At 36.6% G+C, this 19,820-nt stretch overlaps 1 protein-coding gene across 1 annotated transcript in view; it reads right to left on the bottom strand.

The window, feature by feature from the left end:
- ZNF385D (zinc finger protein 385D) overlaps positions 1-19,820 on the bottom strand; it is a 561,594-nt gene that overhangs the window by 25,598 nt on the left and 516,176 nt on the right. The window contains exon 5 of the mRNA XM_006851632.1: positions 1,546-1,779. Within this exon, the coding sequence (XP_006851695.1) occupies positions 1,546-1,779 (234 nt within the window). The remainder of the gene's footprint in view (positions 1-1,545; positions 1,780-19,820) is intronic.

Below are 19,820 nucleotides of genomic sequence, written 5' to 3'. Positions count from 1 at the left end.
ATCCTCCACAACTGCCACTTCTTAGACCCCACATACAATAAATCAGAATTCTCAGGCGAATATATTTTTAAAGTGCTATAAGTAATTCTGATGCATAAACCTATAGGATTGGAATATAAAAAATGTTTACCTGTTGTTCCATACTCAAATAAGTAATTCCTCTTTTGCTTGTTAATAAGAGCATTCAGATAAGAATTCAGAATGCCCCCAAAGTCTTGATAAATGAACGTCAGTCACAAAGGGCATGGTTTGGGTATCTGTCAAAATTGATTCTCCCTCAAAATCACTGTTTTTTTCTTTCACTATGTGGAATGATCAAGAAGTCTTGAGATATACATGCAGAATCAATGATGTTTGTGACCTCCCAAGTATCTTACACTCATGAAGAATGTATTCAGTAAATGTGTGGTAAATCTGCATGATACAGATAATGATTTGGGACCAAATGCTTTTCTGTATTTCTCAGCCCTTGAACTTATGAACTCTCACTGAGTACAATTAATGTTCTATGCAGGAAGAAGATTATGTGCTGAAGGAATTGTTCTCCATCTGTAATCACTCCCTCTGAGTCTTGGAGTCAATACTTGAGTATTACGAGCACAGCACAGTGATTGGTCCATGACTAAGTCAACTTACAGCTGCAATATTAACTCAGCGTATGATTCACAAATGATTCTTTTTCTGTTTTAATTGCTGACAGAGGCCTGGCAATGAACCCAGTAGTTTAGAGACAAGCTGATCTTGGGTCAAAAGACAGGATATATACATACATACATGTGTTCTGTAAAAAGGCAGGATATATACATATATACATATCTTTATATATAACAGAAAGTACAACTAAATAGAGACAACATATACTGGGGATGCATTTCAAACTGACTTTTTCATATTTTTGTTAAGGTTCCTTAAAATTTAGCATTGAAGTCAGAGAGCTGACGGTTTGAATCACGGCTCTTTCATTTAAATGGGCATATGCCATCTCTGAACTTCAATCAAATGAGGGAATGTCTAGAAGAGTAAATAAAATATTACATATAGAGATCATAGCTTAGTGCTGCAAATGATAAGCACTTTCATAAGTGTAGCTGTTCAGATCAAACAGACAACAGAGGCACTATTATTTGCCATAGAAACCATAACAAAGTACAAGAAGGTATGCAACCAAATTTTGCAACTATATCATGGCCACCATTTTAGGAAATTTCACATCGAAACAAAAGCTTGGAAGTAATTAAGAAACTAGAAATCATATAAATGTAGAACATATATTTGAGAATTATGTTTACTTTATCTCATAATGTTTAATAAACACACATACTCACACACATACATACCAACATACATAACATAGCCTGTAACCCTCTCTTATCCCCAAGGCAATGACATTTTGCTGTCATTTTTATTTTTTAATAGTTAATGAATTCCATGTAATAATTGCCAGTTTTCTGCCACCCTTCTGTCCCCTGCTGCAAAAGATCTAATCTATTCAGAGTAAGATAATTGCAGAGCTGTTGAGACAGAAAAGAAATCTCTGCTTCTCACCACTGTTGTGTGCCTCCAGCTGTGAGGCGGAGTTGACAGCAACCTTGCATAGCGAACAGTAAAGAAGCCGTTTTGCCTTTTCTTCCTCAGTCTCTGTGGAAGGACATGAGCTATTGCCAGCGGCTGTCGTGGGGCTCTTTTCCACTTTAGAGGTGATCTCTGTTGTCATAACACTGCTTTTGCGAATTTCCACAGTTGTCGTCGTTGATATTGCTGGTGTCCCTGTGGTACTGTCTGCATTCAAAACAGCAGTAGAAAGGAAAAAATAACAGTGGTTTTATTTTCTGTTATTCAGTAATGTATCGCTAGTATTATATCCTACTAATAATAATGGTGTGGCACAATAGAATCAGAACTGGACTGCTAACCACAAGGTTGGTGAGTCAAACCCAGCAGCGGCTTCTTGGAAACCCTATGCAGGATCACTGTGAGTCAGAACTGATTTGACAGCAATTAACAACAACAATGATAAAAACATTTCACAATTGCTGCTTGTTCACTATGTAGCCTTCATTTTATGAACAAATGCACAAAAGTGATCACATTTAATTTCATATAGTGACATAAAATATTTAGGAATATCTAGAAAACATGCACAAATATACTTCAAAAATATTCTACATGGTAAATAAAAGTACTCCTGAATTTCTCTTGTGAGCATATGGATTTAATAAAATAATATTTAAAATATATCATACTCTGTGTTGTTGTTGTTAAGTGACATCAAGTCAGTTCAGAAATCCTGTATAGGGTTTCCTAGGAGCAGGTGGTGGGTTTGAACTGCCTATCTTGTTCCAATGCTGACCCTCCAGTGCCACACCAAGGGTCCCACCATACTTTATAGGTACACATATTTCTATGCTGATGGATTTTTACAAAAGAAAATACAGGACTATTATAAGTAAGATATTTTTATTTACTACTTTTCTATTTTCTTTAATTGAAAACATAATTCTTGATCTATCTGCATATATTTCTACAAAATAAAAGGTAATCTTGATACCCTATTACTTTGTTCAAATTTACTGTCCCTACTTACAGAGCTTCATATTTAAAACCAGGTACAGAAATAAATCATCAATATACAAATAAATGGAATTCGAGTCCTGGTGTTGTGCTGTGGATTAATGCGACAGACTGTAAAGCTGCTTGAACCTAAAGGTCGGCAATTCAAGTTCACCAGCTACTCCTTGGAAATCCTATATAGGGTCGCTAGGGGTCAGAATCAACTAGACGGCACTTAACAACAACATATTTACTAAATGCATGCTTTATACCAGGGGAGTTTACAACAGGAGTATTAAAACCACAACAATAGTCATTATTCACTAAGAATTCACATACTGGTCTCACCATATTAATGTCATATCATTTGCAGAGTTTGATAAAAGCGTTGATGCACTGTAACCCTACAATTCTGCTGGCTCAAAAGCATGATTCTAACTCTGGAAAGATCGCCCCTCCACTGTGAAAAAATCTAGTCCTATTTTCCATGAGTACACCCAGCTCTCCCCCAGATGAGTATAACGATATGTTTGTAATGCTTGTCATTCACAACAATACCCTGTCCATAAGTTCGATGCTCACAACCTACCAATTCGTACACTACCTTTCTCTGTCTCCTGGCTAATTTTTGGTTTAATGTTCAAAATATTCTAAGACCACCTTTCCCAGCTTTAGTGTTCTTGGAAATGTTTCTCATTCTATATGCTGTTATGGTCACTTTTTAATGCCACACTGAAAAGTATGGTATCAAAAGACAGCGGTCTGCCTGCAATGCACTGTGTCTGTATAAATACTTACTTCAGTTAGTCTCTATGATGAAAAATTCATTACAGTTTTTTTTAAAAAGTCATTATATCTAGAAAATGCTTTCAACATAGATGTCAGCGTTCGAGTTGGTTCTGACTCATAGCAATCCTACATAAGGTTTCCAAAGCTTTACATTTTCATGGGAGCAGAAAGCCACATCTTGCTCCCATGGAGAGTTCAGAATATGGGAGAGGAATTTTTGCTCATTTCATAAATATGGCATCAGAAAATCAAGTCAGTAAGAAGAAAAGTGAATTCTTGCGGGATTTTATGAGATTCATTAGGATCTTATTTTCTATGACATGTCACACACTTTTTATCATTTATTTAGTTACTAATATCAAGTAAGAGTCCTGGTGTGGCACTGAAGGAAAAGCACTGGATGGCAAAGTTGACTTGAACCACAAGGTTGGCATTTCAAACTCATCAGCTGCTCCTCAGAAACCTTATACAGGGTTACTAGAGTTGGAACTTAATCAAAGGCACTTAACAACAGATACAAGATCAAGTTAATCTTCTTCAGTGTCTGTAGAACATCTCCTAACCAGGTTTTTTTTAATATAGATATATACTGGAAGGAGCTCTGGTAGTGTAGTGGTTACGAATTGAGCTGCGAACCCCAAGGTCAGCAGTTCGAAACTACCAGCGGTTCTGTGGGAGAAAGATGAGGCGCTCTGCTCCCGTAAAGATTTACAGCCTCTGAAACCCTGTGCAGGGTCACTATGAGTCGGAATCGACACCACGGCACTTAACAACAACAACAACAAATACTGACTAGAGTTAAAAAAAAACAACACACACACACACAAAGCAAAAACACTAAACTAAAATTATTCTACCACCATATTCTGTTGCCATAATAATTTAATTCTCTTGAATGCTGGAAATTCTACTTCCTGATTAATTTACAATTGACCACTAATCTACCAATATTAAAATGTCAGGTAACAGCCTGGAAACATCTCTTAGAACCCAGAGATCACGTAAAACAAATTGACTGTGTTAAGATGGTCTAGTAGCCATTCACTCTACCCAGAAAAAAACAGAAATCACTGTTTATATATGCATCCTTGAGTATCAATAACAAATTTACTAAATGCTTTATATGCTTCATTTCATTAAAGTGTCATACAACCATACAAATGAGGTCTTTCAGAAACTTTACATCGTGTCTTAAGATCACAAGGTAGTATTTTGTGAGCTAGAGCAAAGATTTTCATGGAATAAGGAAACAAAGGATTTCTGAGAAAAGAAAAGTAGAAAATAATACTTTCATCTATGACTATGATTCTTCATAGTAAGGTCATAAGCAGCGGTAAGCTAAAACCACTAAACTGTTCTTATAACACCTACATTATTGCACATACATGCAGAAGCCAGAGTACAATACATATATTACTGAGCTCTATCGTGGTAAGGATACATTATTCAACAAATTTTCCTCTGAATTGACAGTTTGTTTTATGACTTGTTCTAGAAAGTGTACATTGAATAGATGACAGTAATTCTAAATTAACTTTTCTATTTACAGTGCAATTTGTTAACAAACATATAGAACTGTGGATCTTCCAATTCCTATGACAACTGCATAGTGTCTCTCCTGATTTCAGAGGAGAACACACATTTGTATCAAAATCCCAGTAGATTATAGACTCCAGATTGTCTATGTCCTATGGTCTAGTAAACTATTAATATTTCTTAAAGTAAGTCCCTTGCATGAGACAGGCTTAGGGGAATTAACATGAAAATGCTTAATTCCAGAACTTCTACTTTGTAACATACTTTTGAAAACATTGCTGGGCACAGGTGTTATTTTCTCAAGCTTGGAATTAATTTTAAAGAAATATGAACAGTATTTTCATTTGAAATTTAATATACAGATCCTGACTCCATAAAGGTAGGACTACAATACGTTACTACGAGTTGGAACAGATTCAATGGCACTTAACAATGCTCTTAAATTGGACTTCTGGTTTGGCAATAGGATAATCCCTGGATTATGAACCACAAGGTCAGTGGTTCAAAACCATCAGTACTTCCTTGGAAACCCCATATAGGGTCATTATGAGTCAGAATCAACTCAACATTTAATTCTTAATTTGTGAAGCACAATGTCTCTGTAGGATAATTTCTGGAGTGCAAAACACAAAGTCAGTGATTCAAGCCCACTAGCTGTTTTTCAGGAGAAAACGAGCCTTTCTAGTCCCACAAAGATTTGAAGACACTGTACAGGGTCACTGTGAGTCAGACTGAATCCACAGCACTTAACAATAAAAACAACTATTAATTTATAACAAGACATCGATTTTCATTTATATTTATTAGACGTGAAATATTATTTAATATTTATGTTTTCCAAATAGGCAAATATATTTTAAGGTCATGCTGTATTCAAATAGAATCAATGGTTTTTCTTAGTATATCTTAAACTATTACCTTAAATTATCAATGATACATAATTCTTGTCCACTAATTAAAATGGGGATTCCTGGTATTGGATAAGTAATGCACTGTGAGTCATAAGGTCAGCCATTCAAAGCCACCAAATGCTCCTTGGAAACCCTACACAGGGTCTCACTATGAGTCAGAACTGACTCCATGGCATTTAACAACAACAACAAAAATTTAAATTGAATCTGGGTGTGGTGCTATAGGATAATCACTGGATTGCTAACTGAAAGGTCAGTATTTTAAATCCACCAGTGCTCTTTGGAAACCCTATACAGGGTTGCTATAAGTCAAACCAACTCCATGGCACTTAATAGCAACAGTCAAAATGGAATGTGAAATAAATTACATCCCCAAAACCCATAATCCATGCCTAACCATGAGAAAAATACCAAATGAACCTACATTTTATGGGCATTCTATAAAAGCTCTAACTATAACTCTTCAAAACTATAAAAGTCATTCAAACAAAGGAAGTCTGAAAAGCTATCAAGTTTGTTGTTACTGTTGTTGTTAATTGCCTGCTATGGAGTTGATTCTGACTCAAACAACTGAATGAAACACCTTCTAATCACAGGCTGGTGGTGGTAGTTGTGTGCCGTGGGGTCGGTTCTGACTCAGAGCGATGCTAGTAGCTGTATTGGATTTCCGAGGCTATACATTTTTATGGGGAGCAGAAAGCCTCACGTTTCTTTCACGGAACAGCTGCCCTTTGGTTAACTAGCCTGCTCATAACCCACTATGCTCTCAGAGCTCCTTAACCACCGTCTAGAGCAGTTTAGGTGTCTTGGTGTGGTGCTGGGGTTAATACTCTGGCCTGCAAAGTTGGTTTGAACCGCAAGGTCATTGGTTCAAGTTCACCAGCAGCTCCTTGAAAACCCTATACAGGGTCACTATGGGTAGGAATCTACTAAATGGCACTTAACAACAACAGAGAAGCTTAAAGAAGGGGACATGACTTCTAAATGTAATGTGGTATACAAATGAGAAACTGGGACAGAAAAGAAGTTTAGATAAAAACAGAAAATCTGAAAAAAAATACTGTTGTTGTTAACTACTATTGAGGCAGTTTCAAGCCATAGAGACCATGTACAGGGTTTGACCTCAAACTGACTTTGCAGTCCAGCAGCGCATTAACTCCAGCGCCACTCCAGGACTCCCAATAGCGACCTTGTACAGGGTTTCCTGGAGTGGCCTGTGAGCTTAAATCGCCGATCTTACAGTTAAAACTGACTCTGTGGTCCACCACATTAACCCACAGCATCATACTGACCTTAGTAATTCATTAATATAGGCTCATTAATTGCGACAAATATACCATAATAGTGTCAAATGTTAACCATAGGGGAAACTGGTTGTGGAAACTCTCAGTGATACTCTTACATATTTTTTTTATAAATCTAAAACTATATTCTAACATTAAAATTTATTAAATGTTACATAAAGTAGAATTTTGACCAGTCAGCAAATAGCGGTATCATACCACTATTTTGTACAGTTTGTCACAATAGAATTTAGCCGTTTTAAAGTATAAATTGTCTTTGTTTAGACAGGAAAGTTTTGGAAAATTACAGCAAATTTTAGTAAAGATTTTATAGCGCTCTAGGATAGAACTGGAGTCCTGGTGTGGCTCTGTAGGATAAGCACTGGGCTGCTAACTTCAAGGTCTGTGGTTCAAACCCACTAGCCACTCTTGTTAACCCTATATAACAGTCACTATGAGTAGGAACACACATCAGTGACACTTAACAACAACAGGGTAAAAAATAGAACTTAAACTGAATATTTAGTTTTCAAATCCAATGCTCGTTATCTCCCCTACTGTAACAACACATAATGAAACTTCATTCCATCGACTTTCATTAAGTGGTTATTCTGTACCTAGGTTCCTTGGTAAGCCATACGCGATTAGACCAATAAAGACAGATCACATTGAGGGGTAAAATAGTTTACTAGACTTTTCATAATGACTTGAAATAATATTAAACAACTTGCTAATACTTAATCTCTTTTGCTTGTTACTGTATCTCTGTACATATATTTCACATGAAATAGGTCCTTAATAAATATTATTGAATGAAAATATTGAATGGAAAAAGATTCTTAATCATTTTAATGTACTAATCCATTTAATCCTCAAAAAAACACTAAGAGGTACATAAAATTCATATCCCAATCTTTTAGAGGAAACTGGAGTCCTGGTGTGGTGGGGTAGGATAAGCAATGGATTGCTAACAACAAAGTCAATAGTTCAAACCCACCAGCTGCTCCTTGGAAATTCTTGGGTTGCTATGAGATAGAACTGATTCAACAGAACAAAACAACAACAACAACAACAACACAGAGAAAACTGAGTCACAGTGAGACTTGGGAGCTTACCTAATTAAAGGGTAGGCCACAAGTAATGTATTAATTTGAACTTGGGAAGTCTGATTCAAGAGAGGCGCTCTTCATTATTTTTTATTGCTACAGTTTATTTTTTCATAATATATTTCATCTGCTCCCCTTCAGTTTATTTGGATTAATTATGATTTATTATGTATGTTTGAACAACATCTTAAACATTTGGCTTTAAATGACATAAATATAGCCAGAGCACTCATTTCTATCAAAATCATCCATTTTTATTTAAGTATTATTGTTGGTGGTGTGAAGTGCTGTCAAATCACATCCAACTCATAGTGATTCTGTATAGGGTTTCTGAGAAGTGACTGCTGAGTTTGAATTGCCAACCTTATGTTTCAAACCCATCTTGTGGTCCTGTGCTCATCCTACAGCTCCACACCAGGACTACATTAAAGTATTAAGGTGCTTGAATACACTTAGAGAGAAGAAAAGAAAAACCTATACCTCTCAAATAATCTTTTATGCAAAAGTTAAAGAATAAACCACAAAATTTTTCATTGTACCGTTATTCAAAAGATAAGATAATAGGATGAGCATGTTTTTCTTTATATTCCCCACAGGCCGATAGTGCTTTCGTTGCATTATTCAACCCACAACCCTCTAGGAACAATACATACGACAAGGAGTCAAAAATAATGGGGAAAAAGAAAAATCTGAGATGATTCAGACTTGCATTTCTATGCCACTGATCTGACACTGCCCTGTAGCAAATATTAAGTACTGCAACTGTCACTACTTGGCATGAAAACAGATTGCTAATACTTTGTACCCTAGGCCTTTGGTTGAGAATGAAAGAAAACATGTCAGTATTCAGTGGCCCATCTAAGGCCCTTATCTTTGTATAAAAACAGTGTAAATACAGTTTTTGAAAAATCCATAAAGCATAAGATAGGATGCCACAATATATCAGCCACTTGAGTTCTGAATAATAAAAAGGCCTCTAAGTAACATGGTCTTGGTATGAAATTTATTCCACTAGTTACAGACCAAGGAACATTCTGAGTTAATTATTAAAAGTAAACAGGGATTCATTTTACGTCCTAATGATACTCATCATGTTTTCTTGTAGATCCAAGACTTCACAATTACAGCTGATTTATTGTCTTTTTTTCTTGTACCAACTTAAGTTGCATCCTGGCTTTTGCTAGTAAGTGAGCAGAGCAGCTGCTTCCTCTTAAATATGCTCATGTGCTGAAGTATAAAAAAAAGGTGCTTCGTGACAAAAAACACAAGTCAATAGAAATGATTATGGTAGTTTATTTCTTAATAATTTTAGTTCATTTAACCAACACAACTGAACACAGAAATGCATGTCAGGTTTGGGCATGAGAGGCCCCTGGTTTGGACTTTACACTTTGGAGGGCTTCACATACCACAAACCACCAAAGTAAAAATTCTCTTCATTTCTGTCATGTTTGGTCTCATAAAAAGTTTTGAGTGTCTTTGGTAACCAATGGATAAACACTAGACTGCTAACCATAAGGTCAGCAGTTCAAACCTACCAGCCAGTCCTCAGAAACCCTATGTAAGTTTGCTATGAGTCAGAATCAGTTCTAGAGCATTTAACAATAACATGGAAGAGGTAACTGTGAATAGAGTTTCTGTGCCCCAAGGCCAGAAGTTAGAGACTAACTAGGTTTACAAATGTGAAATGTGTGTGTGTAGGTGTGTCTGAAAACTAGAGAAACCATGACTATTTTTGTCCAAATTTGGCCCTTGAAAGTCATCAAAATAGGTATCTATGCAGCCAAGTCCCCCAAAAATAATTCCTCTCTATTCTGTTAGGGTGATATAATGATAAGAAGTACCTGTAATTCCTGAGTTTACCAAGTAAGGTAGGTTATAAGGCACCCACCTAGCTGGGCTACCTGAATAATGTGGGTCGTCATCACTCAGCAGTCTGGCCTCAGGTACAGTGTGGTACACGTTCTTCTCTGTTTCTATAGATCTGTGTTACTACAAGAGCGGGACCAGGGCTGGTTCAGCTGATGAGTTTCTTTACCCTTCCAGTCATAAGGCAGTCCCTAGGAAATAGGCTGTGGGGCTGATGACTGACGCTTAAAGTGTATGTTGTAAAATATTTATATACATATGGTATATTTATACATATTGCATTTCTATTCCTGCCACGGTTGTGAAAACTTTTGGGGTGGCCCTAACTATACGAGTCACTGGGAAAAGAAAGAAAAAAGATATACTTTGTACACCAAAGATGCATTAGTGTTCTAATTAGGTTACAGCTGAGGGAACAATGGATTTGCTATTTGTGAGAAGAAGAGGTACTACTAAAAAATGTTAGAAAAATGAATTGAACTTCAGGCTCTGATTTTATAAAATCTCCTATGTTCTGTGACATGCATCAGTGACACCCTGTACTACCCTTTCTTTAGTGAATTACTTTTTATTTATGAGATTTTTGTAGATACAATATTTTTGATTGTTTGCAAATGGGATGTAGGCTGAATCATTAGTTGTTTTAACATTGTGTTTGTTGTTGTTAGGTGCCATCAAGTTGTTACCGATTCATAGCAACCCTATGTACACAAGATCAAAACACTGCCCGGTCCTGGGCCAACCTCACAATTGTTGCCACACTTGAGCCCATTGATGTTGTCACTTTGCCATTCCATATCGCTGGAGGTCTTCCTCTTTTTCTCTGACCCTCCACCTTACCAAACATGATAATCCTTCTCCAGTGACTGGTCCCTCCTGACAATATGTCCCAAGTATGAGAGACGAAGTTTGGCCATCTTGGCCTCCAAGGAACACTCTTGCTGCACTTCTTCCAACACAGATCTGTTGGTTCTTTTGGCAGTCTGTGGTATTTTCAATATTCTACTCCAACACCATAACTCAAAAGCATCAATTCTTCGATAGTCTTCCTTATTCACTGTCCAGCTTTTGCATACATATGAGATTATTGACAATACCATGACTTGTGTCAAGCACACCTTAGTTCTCAAGCTGGCATCTTTGCTTATCAACTCTTTAAAAGGTCTTGTGCAGCAGATTTGCCTAATGCAAAACATCGTGTGATTTCTTGACGGCTGCTTCCATGAGGGTTCATAGTTGATCCAAGAAGAATGAAGTCCTTGACAACTTCAATCTTTTCTCTGTTGATAGGATGTTGTTTATTGGTCCAGTGGTGAGGATTTTTGTTTTCTTTACATTGAGATGAATCCATACCAAAGGCTGAGGTCTTTGATCTTCCATCACTAAATACTTTAAATCCTCTTAACTTTCAGCAAGCAAGGTTGTATCATCTGCGTATCACAGGTTGTTAATGAGTCTTCCTCTAATCCGGATGCCACGTTTTTCTTCATATAACCCAGCTTCTCAGATTATCTGCTCAGCATACAAGTTGAATAAGTATGGTGAAAGAATACAACCCTGTTGCACACCTTTCTTAATTTTAAACCGTTCAGTATTCCCATGTTCTGTTCGAACAACTGCCTTTTTCTTGGTCCATGTACAGATTTCTCAAGAGCACACTTAAGTGTTGCAGAATACTCATACTTCGCAATGTTGTTCATAGCTTGTCATGATCCGCACACTCGAAAGCCTTTGAGTAGTCAATAAAGCACAGGTAAACATCTTTTTGATATTCTCTGCTTTCAACCAAGATCCATCGGACAACAGCAATGATATCGCACATTCCACGCCTCTTCTGAATCTGGCTTGACCCTCTGGAAATTCTCTGTCAATGTATGCTTGTAGCCATTTCTTTATTACCTTTAGTAAAGCTTTACTCACATGGGATATCAAAGATATTTTCCGATGATTTCTGCATTTCATTTTGTCACCACTCTGTGGAATGGGCAAAAATATGGATGTCTTCCAATTAGTTGGACAGATAGTTGTCTTCAAATTTCTAGGCACAGAAGAGTGAGTGCCTCCCGTGCCACCTCACTTTCTTGAAAGATTTCAATTTTTATTCCATCAATTCCTGGTGCCTTGTTCTTTGCCAATTCCTTCAATGCACCTTGGACTTCCTCCTTCAGTATCATTGGCTCTTGATCATATGCTTCCTATTGAAATGGGTTAACATCAACCATTTCCTTTTGGTACAGTGACTCTTCCATCTTCTCCTGATGCTTTCCGCATCATTCAATAATTTTCCCAGAGAATCCTTCAATAACAAAAGTTGAGGCTTGAATTTTTTCTTCAGTTCTCCCAGCTTGAGAAATGCTGAGCATGTTCTTCCTTTTCCGTTTTCTGATTCAAGATCTTTGTACATTTTATTGTAATATTTGGCTTTACCTTCTTGAGCTGATCTTTGAAGTTCTCTGTTCAGTTCTTGTACCTCCTCATTTCTTCAATTTACTTTAGCATCTCTACTTTAGATCACAAATTTCAGTGTCTCTTCTGACATCCATTTTGATTTTTTCCTTCTTTCTTGTCTTAATTACTTTTTGCTTTCTTCATATATGATATTCTTGATGTCATGCCACAACTGGTCTTCAATCATTAGTGTTTAATGTATCAAATCTGTTCTTCTGTTCTTCAGATGATCTCTAAATTCAGGTGGGATATATTTAAGATCATATTTCGGCTCTAGTGGACTTGTTTTCATTTTCCTCAGCTTCAGTTTGAATTTGCATATGAACAATTGATGGTCATTCCACAATCTGCCTTGTTTTGATTGATGATATGGAAATTTTCTATCTTCTGTTTCCACAGATGTAGACAATTTGATCTCTGTGTATTCCATCTGGTGAGTTCCATGTGTATTGTCACTTCTTATGCTGTCTAAAAATATCTGAAATGAACATATCATTGATTTTGCAGAATTGTATCATGTGTTCTCCAGCATCAATTCTATCACCAAGGCCATAGTTTCTAACTACTGTTCCTTCCTTTTCGCTCCCAACGTTTGCATTCCAATCACCAGTAATGATCAATACATCTTGATTGCATGTTTGATCAATTTCATATTGAAGAAGTTGGTAGAATTCTTCTATTTCATCCTCACTGGCTTTAGTGTGTGGTGTGTGAATTTGAGTAATAGTGGTATTAACTGGTCTTCCCTGTAGGCACATGGATATTGTCCTATCACAGACAGCGTTGTACCTCATGACTGATCTGGATATGTTCTTTTTGACGATGAATGCAACACCATTCCTCTTCAATTTCTCATTCTCAGCATAGTAAACCATGTGTTTGTCAGATTCAAAATGGCCCAAACCAGTCCATGTCCTCTCACTAATGACTAAGATATTGATGTGTATGCATTCCATATCATTTTTTACTATTTCCAATTTTTCTAGATTCATACTTCATACATTCCATGTTCCAATTATTAATGGATGTTTACAGCTCTTTCTCTTCATTTTGAGTTGTGCCCCATCAGCAAATGACGGTCCTGTGGGCTTTACTCCCACAGGCTTTACAACATTCATGTCATCATGGCCAACTCTCTTTTAGGAGGCAGGTCTTTCTCAGTCTCATTTCGAGTGTGTGCCTTCCAACCTGAGGGGCTCATTTTCTGGCACTATATCTGACAGTGTTTTCTGCTATTCGTAAGATTTTCGATGACTAAATATTCGGAAGTAGTTTGTGGCTCCTTCCTAGTCTGTCTTTGTGGGAGCTCATCTGAAACCTGTCTACCATGGGGGACCCTGCTGGTATTTAAAATACCCATGGCATATCTTCCAGAATCACAGCAACTCACAAGGCGACAAACTGACAGACGAGTGGTAGAAAACTGTGTTAGCCATGATGAATTTTCATAAATATTGTATGTGACAAATATATCCCAATGAACTATAGCAGTTGGATAGGTGGTATAAAGCAAGCAAAAAAATTTATTGTATCTTAGCAATTTTATTTTATTGAGTGGAAGTTTAAAAAATATGGTGTAACACATAAAGTCTTCCTGCACGGAAGGCACAAAATTGTTGTATGAGTCTGCTTCTTCTTGGTCCTGCATTTTCTGTATTGCTTTCTAGTTCTCTTGATGTAAATGATTTCCAATATGGTCAGAAAGGTGGGCATCATTTGGCATCTTGTCAACTTTTGACTTGTTCTTAATAAGAAAGGAAGTTCTTTCACATCTTGTGATGTCTCAGCCCATAGTATGCTGCTTAATAAGAGTGTTCCTGAAGGACAACTGCTCCCATTGTTACAGTCCAACATTGTAAAACTGTCAAAGTCAATAAAGAAATACAGCAAGTGATGCCACTATTTGACACAACACCTTCCAATTGAGTACCATTTGTGCCTTGAGTCAAGGCAGTACACACTCCTCTCATAATTGCATAGAACAATGGAACTTCCAAAGGTTCTTGGAAAAATGGAATTGAAAGATAAAATATATATATATATAAACTTTATTTATCAACATATGTGCCATCAAAGCCACGACACCTGTAAACAATAATACTAACCATTTAGTCCATCTCCAAAGAGCTGAAGGATCTAGGAATTTAACTATGTCAATGCAATTTTTTTTTTTTCATTATTTACTGAAGAAAAATAGGTGCCCTTTACAGATTTTTTTAAGATTAGGAAACAAAAGATGTCAGAAGGAAGTAAAATCAGAACAGCAAGGTGGATACCTAGTGATTTCACATTGAAACTCTTGAAAATTTATTATTGTTTGATGTGAGAAGAGAGAGCAGGAGTATTATCATATGATACAGTGAGACGGTGGTGAAGCTTTCTTGGGAATTTTTCTGCTAAAGCTTTGGCTAACTTTCTCACAACACTCCTAACAAGCAGATGTTATTGTTCTATGATACTTCAGAAAGTAAACAAGAAAAATGTCTTAAGTGTCCCAAAACACTGTTGCCATGACCTTTGTTCTTAACCAGTCCACATTTGCTTTAATTGAACCACTTGCTAGCCATTGCTTTGATTATGCTTTTTCTTCAGGATCATAATTGTAAAGTCATGTTTCATCTCTTGTACAATTCTTTAAAAAATGTTTCAGGATCTTGATACCATAAGATTTCAATCAAGAGTTCTCTTCTTGTCTGAAACTGATCTGGATGCAACAGTATTGGTTCCCATAGAATGAAAAGTTTGCTCAACTTTATTTCTCAATCAAAATAATGTAAGCTGACCCAACTGAGATAACTATAGTGTTGGCTATTGTTTTCACTATTAATCAAATGTCCTCACCAACTAGGGTCTGAATGATAATTTTTTTCTCTCAAACTAATGAAGATTGTCTACTCCTGTGGGCTTCATCTTCAACGTTGTCTCATGCCTTCTTCAGATTAGTGAGTTATCCATTTTAAACTACTTATTTCTTGGGGGCATTGTCTTAAATTTTTTTTCATAAATGACCAGTGATTTCACCATTCTTTCACCCCAGCTTCACCATAAATTTGATGTTTGTTCTTGCTTCAATTTTAGCAGAATGTATGTTGTTTTTATATGAGTTCTTTTCAAATTGATTTCTTATTCTTTGTCAAGCAAGATCCTGATCAGACACACTATAACAAGTTAATAGGAGTTAATTTTGTTGTGCACAAAAATTGAAATCCATACACAGTTTTTTCATAATAGGCATGTTCCATGAAGTTTTTTAAAGATCCCCCATATTCTTGGGCAAAGGATTACTGAGGAAGATTTGGTAAGAAACGTAAGTGGTACTTATATGTACCTGTTATCATGAAGTAAGTCAAGGATGAGCGCTTACACTGTATTACACCTGAAATAACTTCTTCCTTTGAATACTGCATAATCTCAAGTATAGCACTTTCCCAACAAATACTGCCGTGGAGTCTACTCCAGCTCATAGCAACCCTGATTAGGGTTTCTGAGGAACAACTGATGGACTTGAACTGCCAACCTTGTGGTTCACAATCCAGTGCTTATCCTACAGTGCTGCACCAGGACTACAGACAAGAAACAGTAAATATTCTTAACAAGTCTTATCTTGCTGTACAGAAGTCCAAAGACACAAACATTTTACACTCCTTACAGATGAACCACTTTGTAAAAGAACTTCTCAATATAGCAGTAGGGTGCTGACAAACTTCCTTTTGTTTTATGCAGTTACTGAATTCCCAGCACGCATTTACACATGGATAAAAAGAAAAATAAATAAAGCCTCTCAAGAAACCTCAGAGGTGGAAAATGTAAGTGGTACTTCATTACCATTGGTAATGAAATGCTTAAATCAAAAGGGGGCTACAGAGGCTCAGTCTCCGAATTCTCACCATCCACATAGAAAACAGGGGGGTTTGATTTCACCCATCTATTGATGGAGTCTTGTGTGTTACTATGAAATTGTACACGTTTCAGGAGAGTTTCCAAACTAAGAAGAAAGGCCTGCCAAATTACTTCTGAAAATAAGACAATAGAAATTATATGAACCACAGGGTCTGATCTGCAATTTACCTAAAGATGGAATAGTACTGGGCAGCATTTTGCTCCATTGTGCCAACTTGATGACAGTCAACACAAACAAACAACAAACATAGTTTGTAACAAGTGGTAAGTTCTTCCTTAAAGTGACCAGCATGAAACATTAATATTCTAAGGGATCAGGTGAGTAGGATCATGTCATTGTTTGTTTTTTAACCTTTACGTCATCGGAACTACATTTCCCATATTTTAGTAATTAAAGAAAGTAAAGAGATTTTAATGATTTATGGGAAAAAAAAAAAAACCCAACTGTAACTTATGAGATGCTTTCCAAGTCCGTCCAGTCTCTAATCAATTTGTCTCAATTGCATTAATAGTAGAGTCATACATGAAGATTATATTTATTTGTTGAGCACACACCATGTCATGTGTTTCACATATGGTTTCAGAGGGCAGTATTGGCCAACTTCTATCTCATACAATTATTTCTCCAAACTTTTGAGTATTCTTATCACAGATTCAAATTTTGGGGTAAAATAAATAGAGACTATGATTGTAAGGTTAGAGAGTAGTTGTAGAAGACATGAGAAGGCAGAGGTGATCAAGGACAGGCTAAAGATTACTTACTTAGGGTAAGTATCTTATGTGAATAGCATATGAAAAAAGCACTGGCAAGAGAATCAGATCAAGGTAGGAGGGAGTAGTTGTTGTTGTTGTTGTTGTTAAGTGCCGTCGAGTCAGCAAGAACTGTCCTGCCCCTGATGAGTTAGGCAGGTTCCAACACTAGGCCAAAAGATACCGAGATCTACTCTCTAGCTTCCTACTCTTATCTTTGGCTTCAAAATGGATTACTGTAGCTTGAAGAGACATTGCATTACATAAACAAATAGCAACAAAAGGCAATAAATATAAATGAGTGGAGTAGGTCAATAGCCAATGACAGTGTTTGTTCATTACATGAGATCCCTGAGGGGTGCACACTATTTACACTAGACTTCTAAACGACAGGCCTGCATCGAAATCCACCCAGTGGCCCACAACAGGGAGACTTGACTGTCTATGTCTGTAATACTGCTGTTGTGTGCCTTGGAGTGAAATCTTACTCATAGCAACCCTGTAGGACTGCCCTACAAGGCCTCCAATACTGTCATCTTCAGATCATAAGATCTTTATCCTGTTGGATAAAGTCACTGGTGGATTCAAACTGCAAACTTCTCTGTTAGTAACTAAGGGCTGAGCCACAGTAGCATCAAGGTGTCTATACAATGGCTTAACATGAGTTTGTTTTCTTCATTGGATGACTTTAGTAAGTACTTTTCATTTTAGAAATATACATCCATTTTAACTAGATGCATTGATCATTATTTTGGAAAAATCCAGAATTTAAAAGCATCAATTCCAAATGTTAAGTATTAAAAGCTACAGGTAGATATGTTGTTGATTGCTATACAATTGAGTCAGGCTCCTAGAGACTCCATGTGTATCAAAGTAGTACTGCTCCATAGTGTATTCAAAGCTGGGACATATCAGAAGCAGACTTCTAGACCTGTCTTGTGTCATGTAATCTCTTGCATCATTTCTAACACAAAGGCCCAAATTTCTGACTACTGATCCTTCTTTGTTTCTAACTTTTGCATTAAAATCACCAGTAATTATCAATGCATCTTGATTGCATGTCTGATCAATTTCAGCGTGAAGAAACTGGTAGAATTCTTTAATTTCTTCATTACTGGCTTTAGTGGTTGGTGCATAAATTTGAATAATAATGGTAATAACTGGTTTAAAACTGATATGGATAGTATCCAATCACAGACAGCACTGTACTTCAAGATAGATTTTGAACTATTGTTTTTGACCATAAATGCAACACCATTCCTTTTCAGTTAGATGTTCCTGGCATAGTAATTATGTGATTGTCATATTCAAAATGGCCAATACCAATCCACTTCAGCTAATAGGATCTTGGTCTGTATGCATTCCATTTCATTTTTGACAACTTAGAATTTTCTAAGGTTCAAAGTTTGTAAATTCTACAATCTGATTCTTAATTGAGGTTTATAGCTGTTACTTCTTATTTTAATTTGTGTCCCATCAGCAAAGGAAGGTCCCACAAACTTTGCTCTTTTCATATTAGTAAGGTCAGCTCTACTTTGAGGAGGTAGCTCTTCCCCAGTCATATTTTTAGTGCGTTACAACGTGAGGCCCTCATCTTCTGGCACTATATCAGATAATGTTCTACTGCTATTGATAAGGGTTTCAGCGGCTAGCCATTCAGAAGTGGTCTACTTTTCCTTCCTGGTCTGCCTTAGTCTAGAAGCTCTACTGAAATCTGTCCAGCATGATTGACCTTGTTGGTATTTAAATTTCTGGTGGCATAGCTTTCAGCATCACAGCAATATTCAAGCTACCACAGTACAGCAAACTGACAGATGAGTTGTGAATTCTTTTTATAGGTAATATAAAACTACCTTTTTTAATATGAGAAATTTTATTAGCACAAACAAAAGGACAAATAAATGTATTACTGAAATTGAAAAGTGACTATAATAGTTGTGTTTTTTCACAAATTTTTTGAAGTTTCCTCATATATAGTATCTCTATAAATATGTCTCCTGTTTGGTCCAAAATCATCCCTGTACTCCATGGGGACAACCAGTTTTAAAACATGCTGTAAGACACTGTAAATAGCTGTCAAATTCTGCTCAATTCCATAAGAGTTAGGACAATCTGATCATATGGCCTGACTGAGGGGCTTCCTCAGAAGACACAATATCTACTTGAAGGAAAGAAAAGCTAATCAGAGTTTGCTTTCTGTTTGTTGGATTATCAGATAATTTTCCCTGGTACCTTTCTTTAGAGTTCACACAAAGGATATTATTCTAGGGTAGAAGCCTTGGCATGTTCAGTCAGCAAGTGTAAGGGTTTACACTTCATATCATAGTTAAGTTCTTGGTTGTTAACAATTACCAAAGTAGCTCTCGCTATCAAATACTTCATTTTCTTGGTGCCTTAGCTTCTAAAGTCAGTGGGATAATACTCTTTGTTCTTTTAAATTCCATAACATAACTAAAACAGATTCTGGAGGATATCTGATAACTGATATAGAGGCTGCTGTCACCCAATGAAGGAGCCCTGTGGGTTAGGTATCATGCTGTTGACCATAGGTCTGTAGTTCAAACCCACTAGCTCTTCAAAAGGAGAAAGATGAGGCTGTCTGCTTCCATAAAAATCTGCAGTCTCAGAAACCACATATAGGGTCACAAAGAGTCAGAATTGACTGATGGCAGTGGGTT

This window comes from Chrysochloris asiatica, unplaced genomic scaffold (assembly GCF_000296735.1).
Source record: "Chrysochloris asiatica unplaced genomic scaffold, ChrAsi1.0 scaffold00030, whole genome shotgun sequence".
NCBI classification, from domain to species: domain Eukaryota; kingdom Metazoa; phylum Chordata; class Mammalia; order Afrosoricida; family Chrysochloridae; genus Chrysochloris; species Chrysochloris asiatica.
The sequence above is the reverse complement of the archived record's forward strand: the minus strand, read 5'-3'. Positions and strand labels throughout refer to the sequence as shown.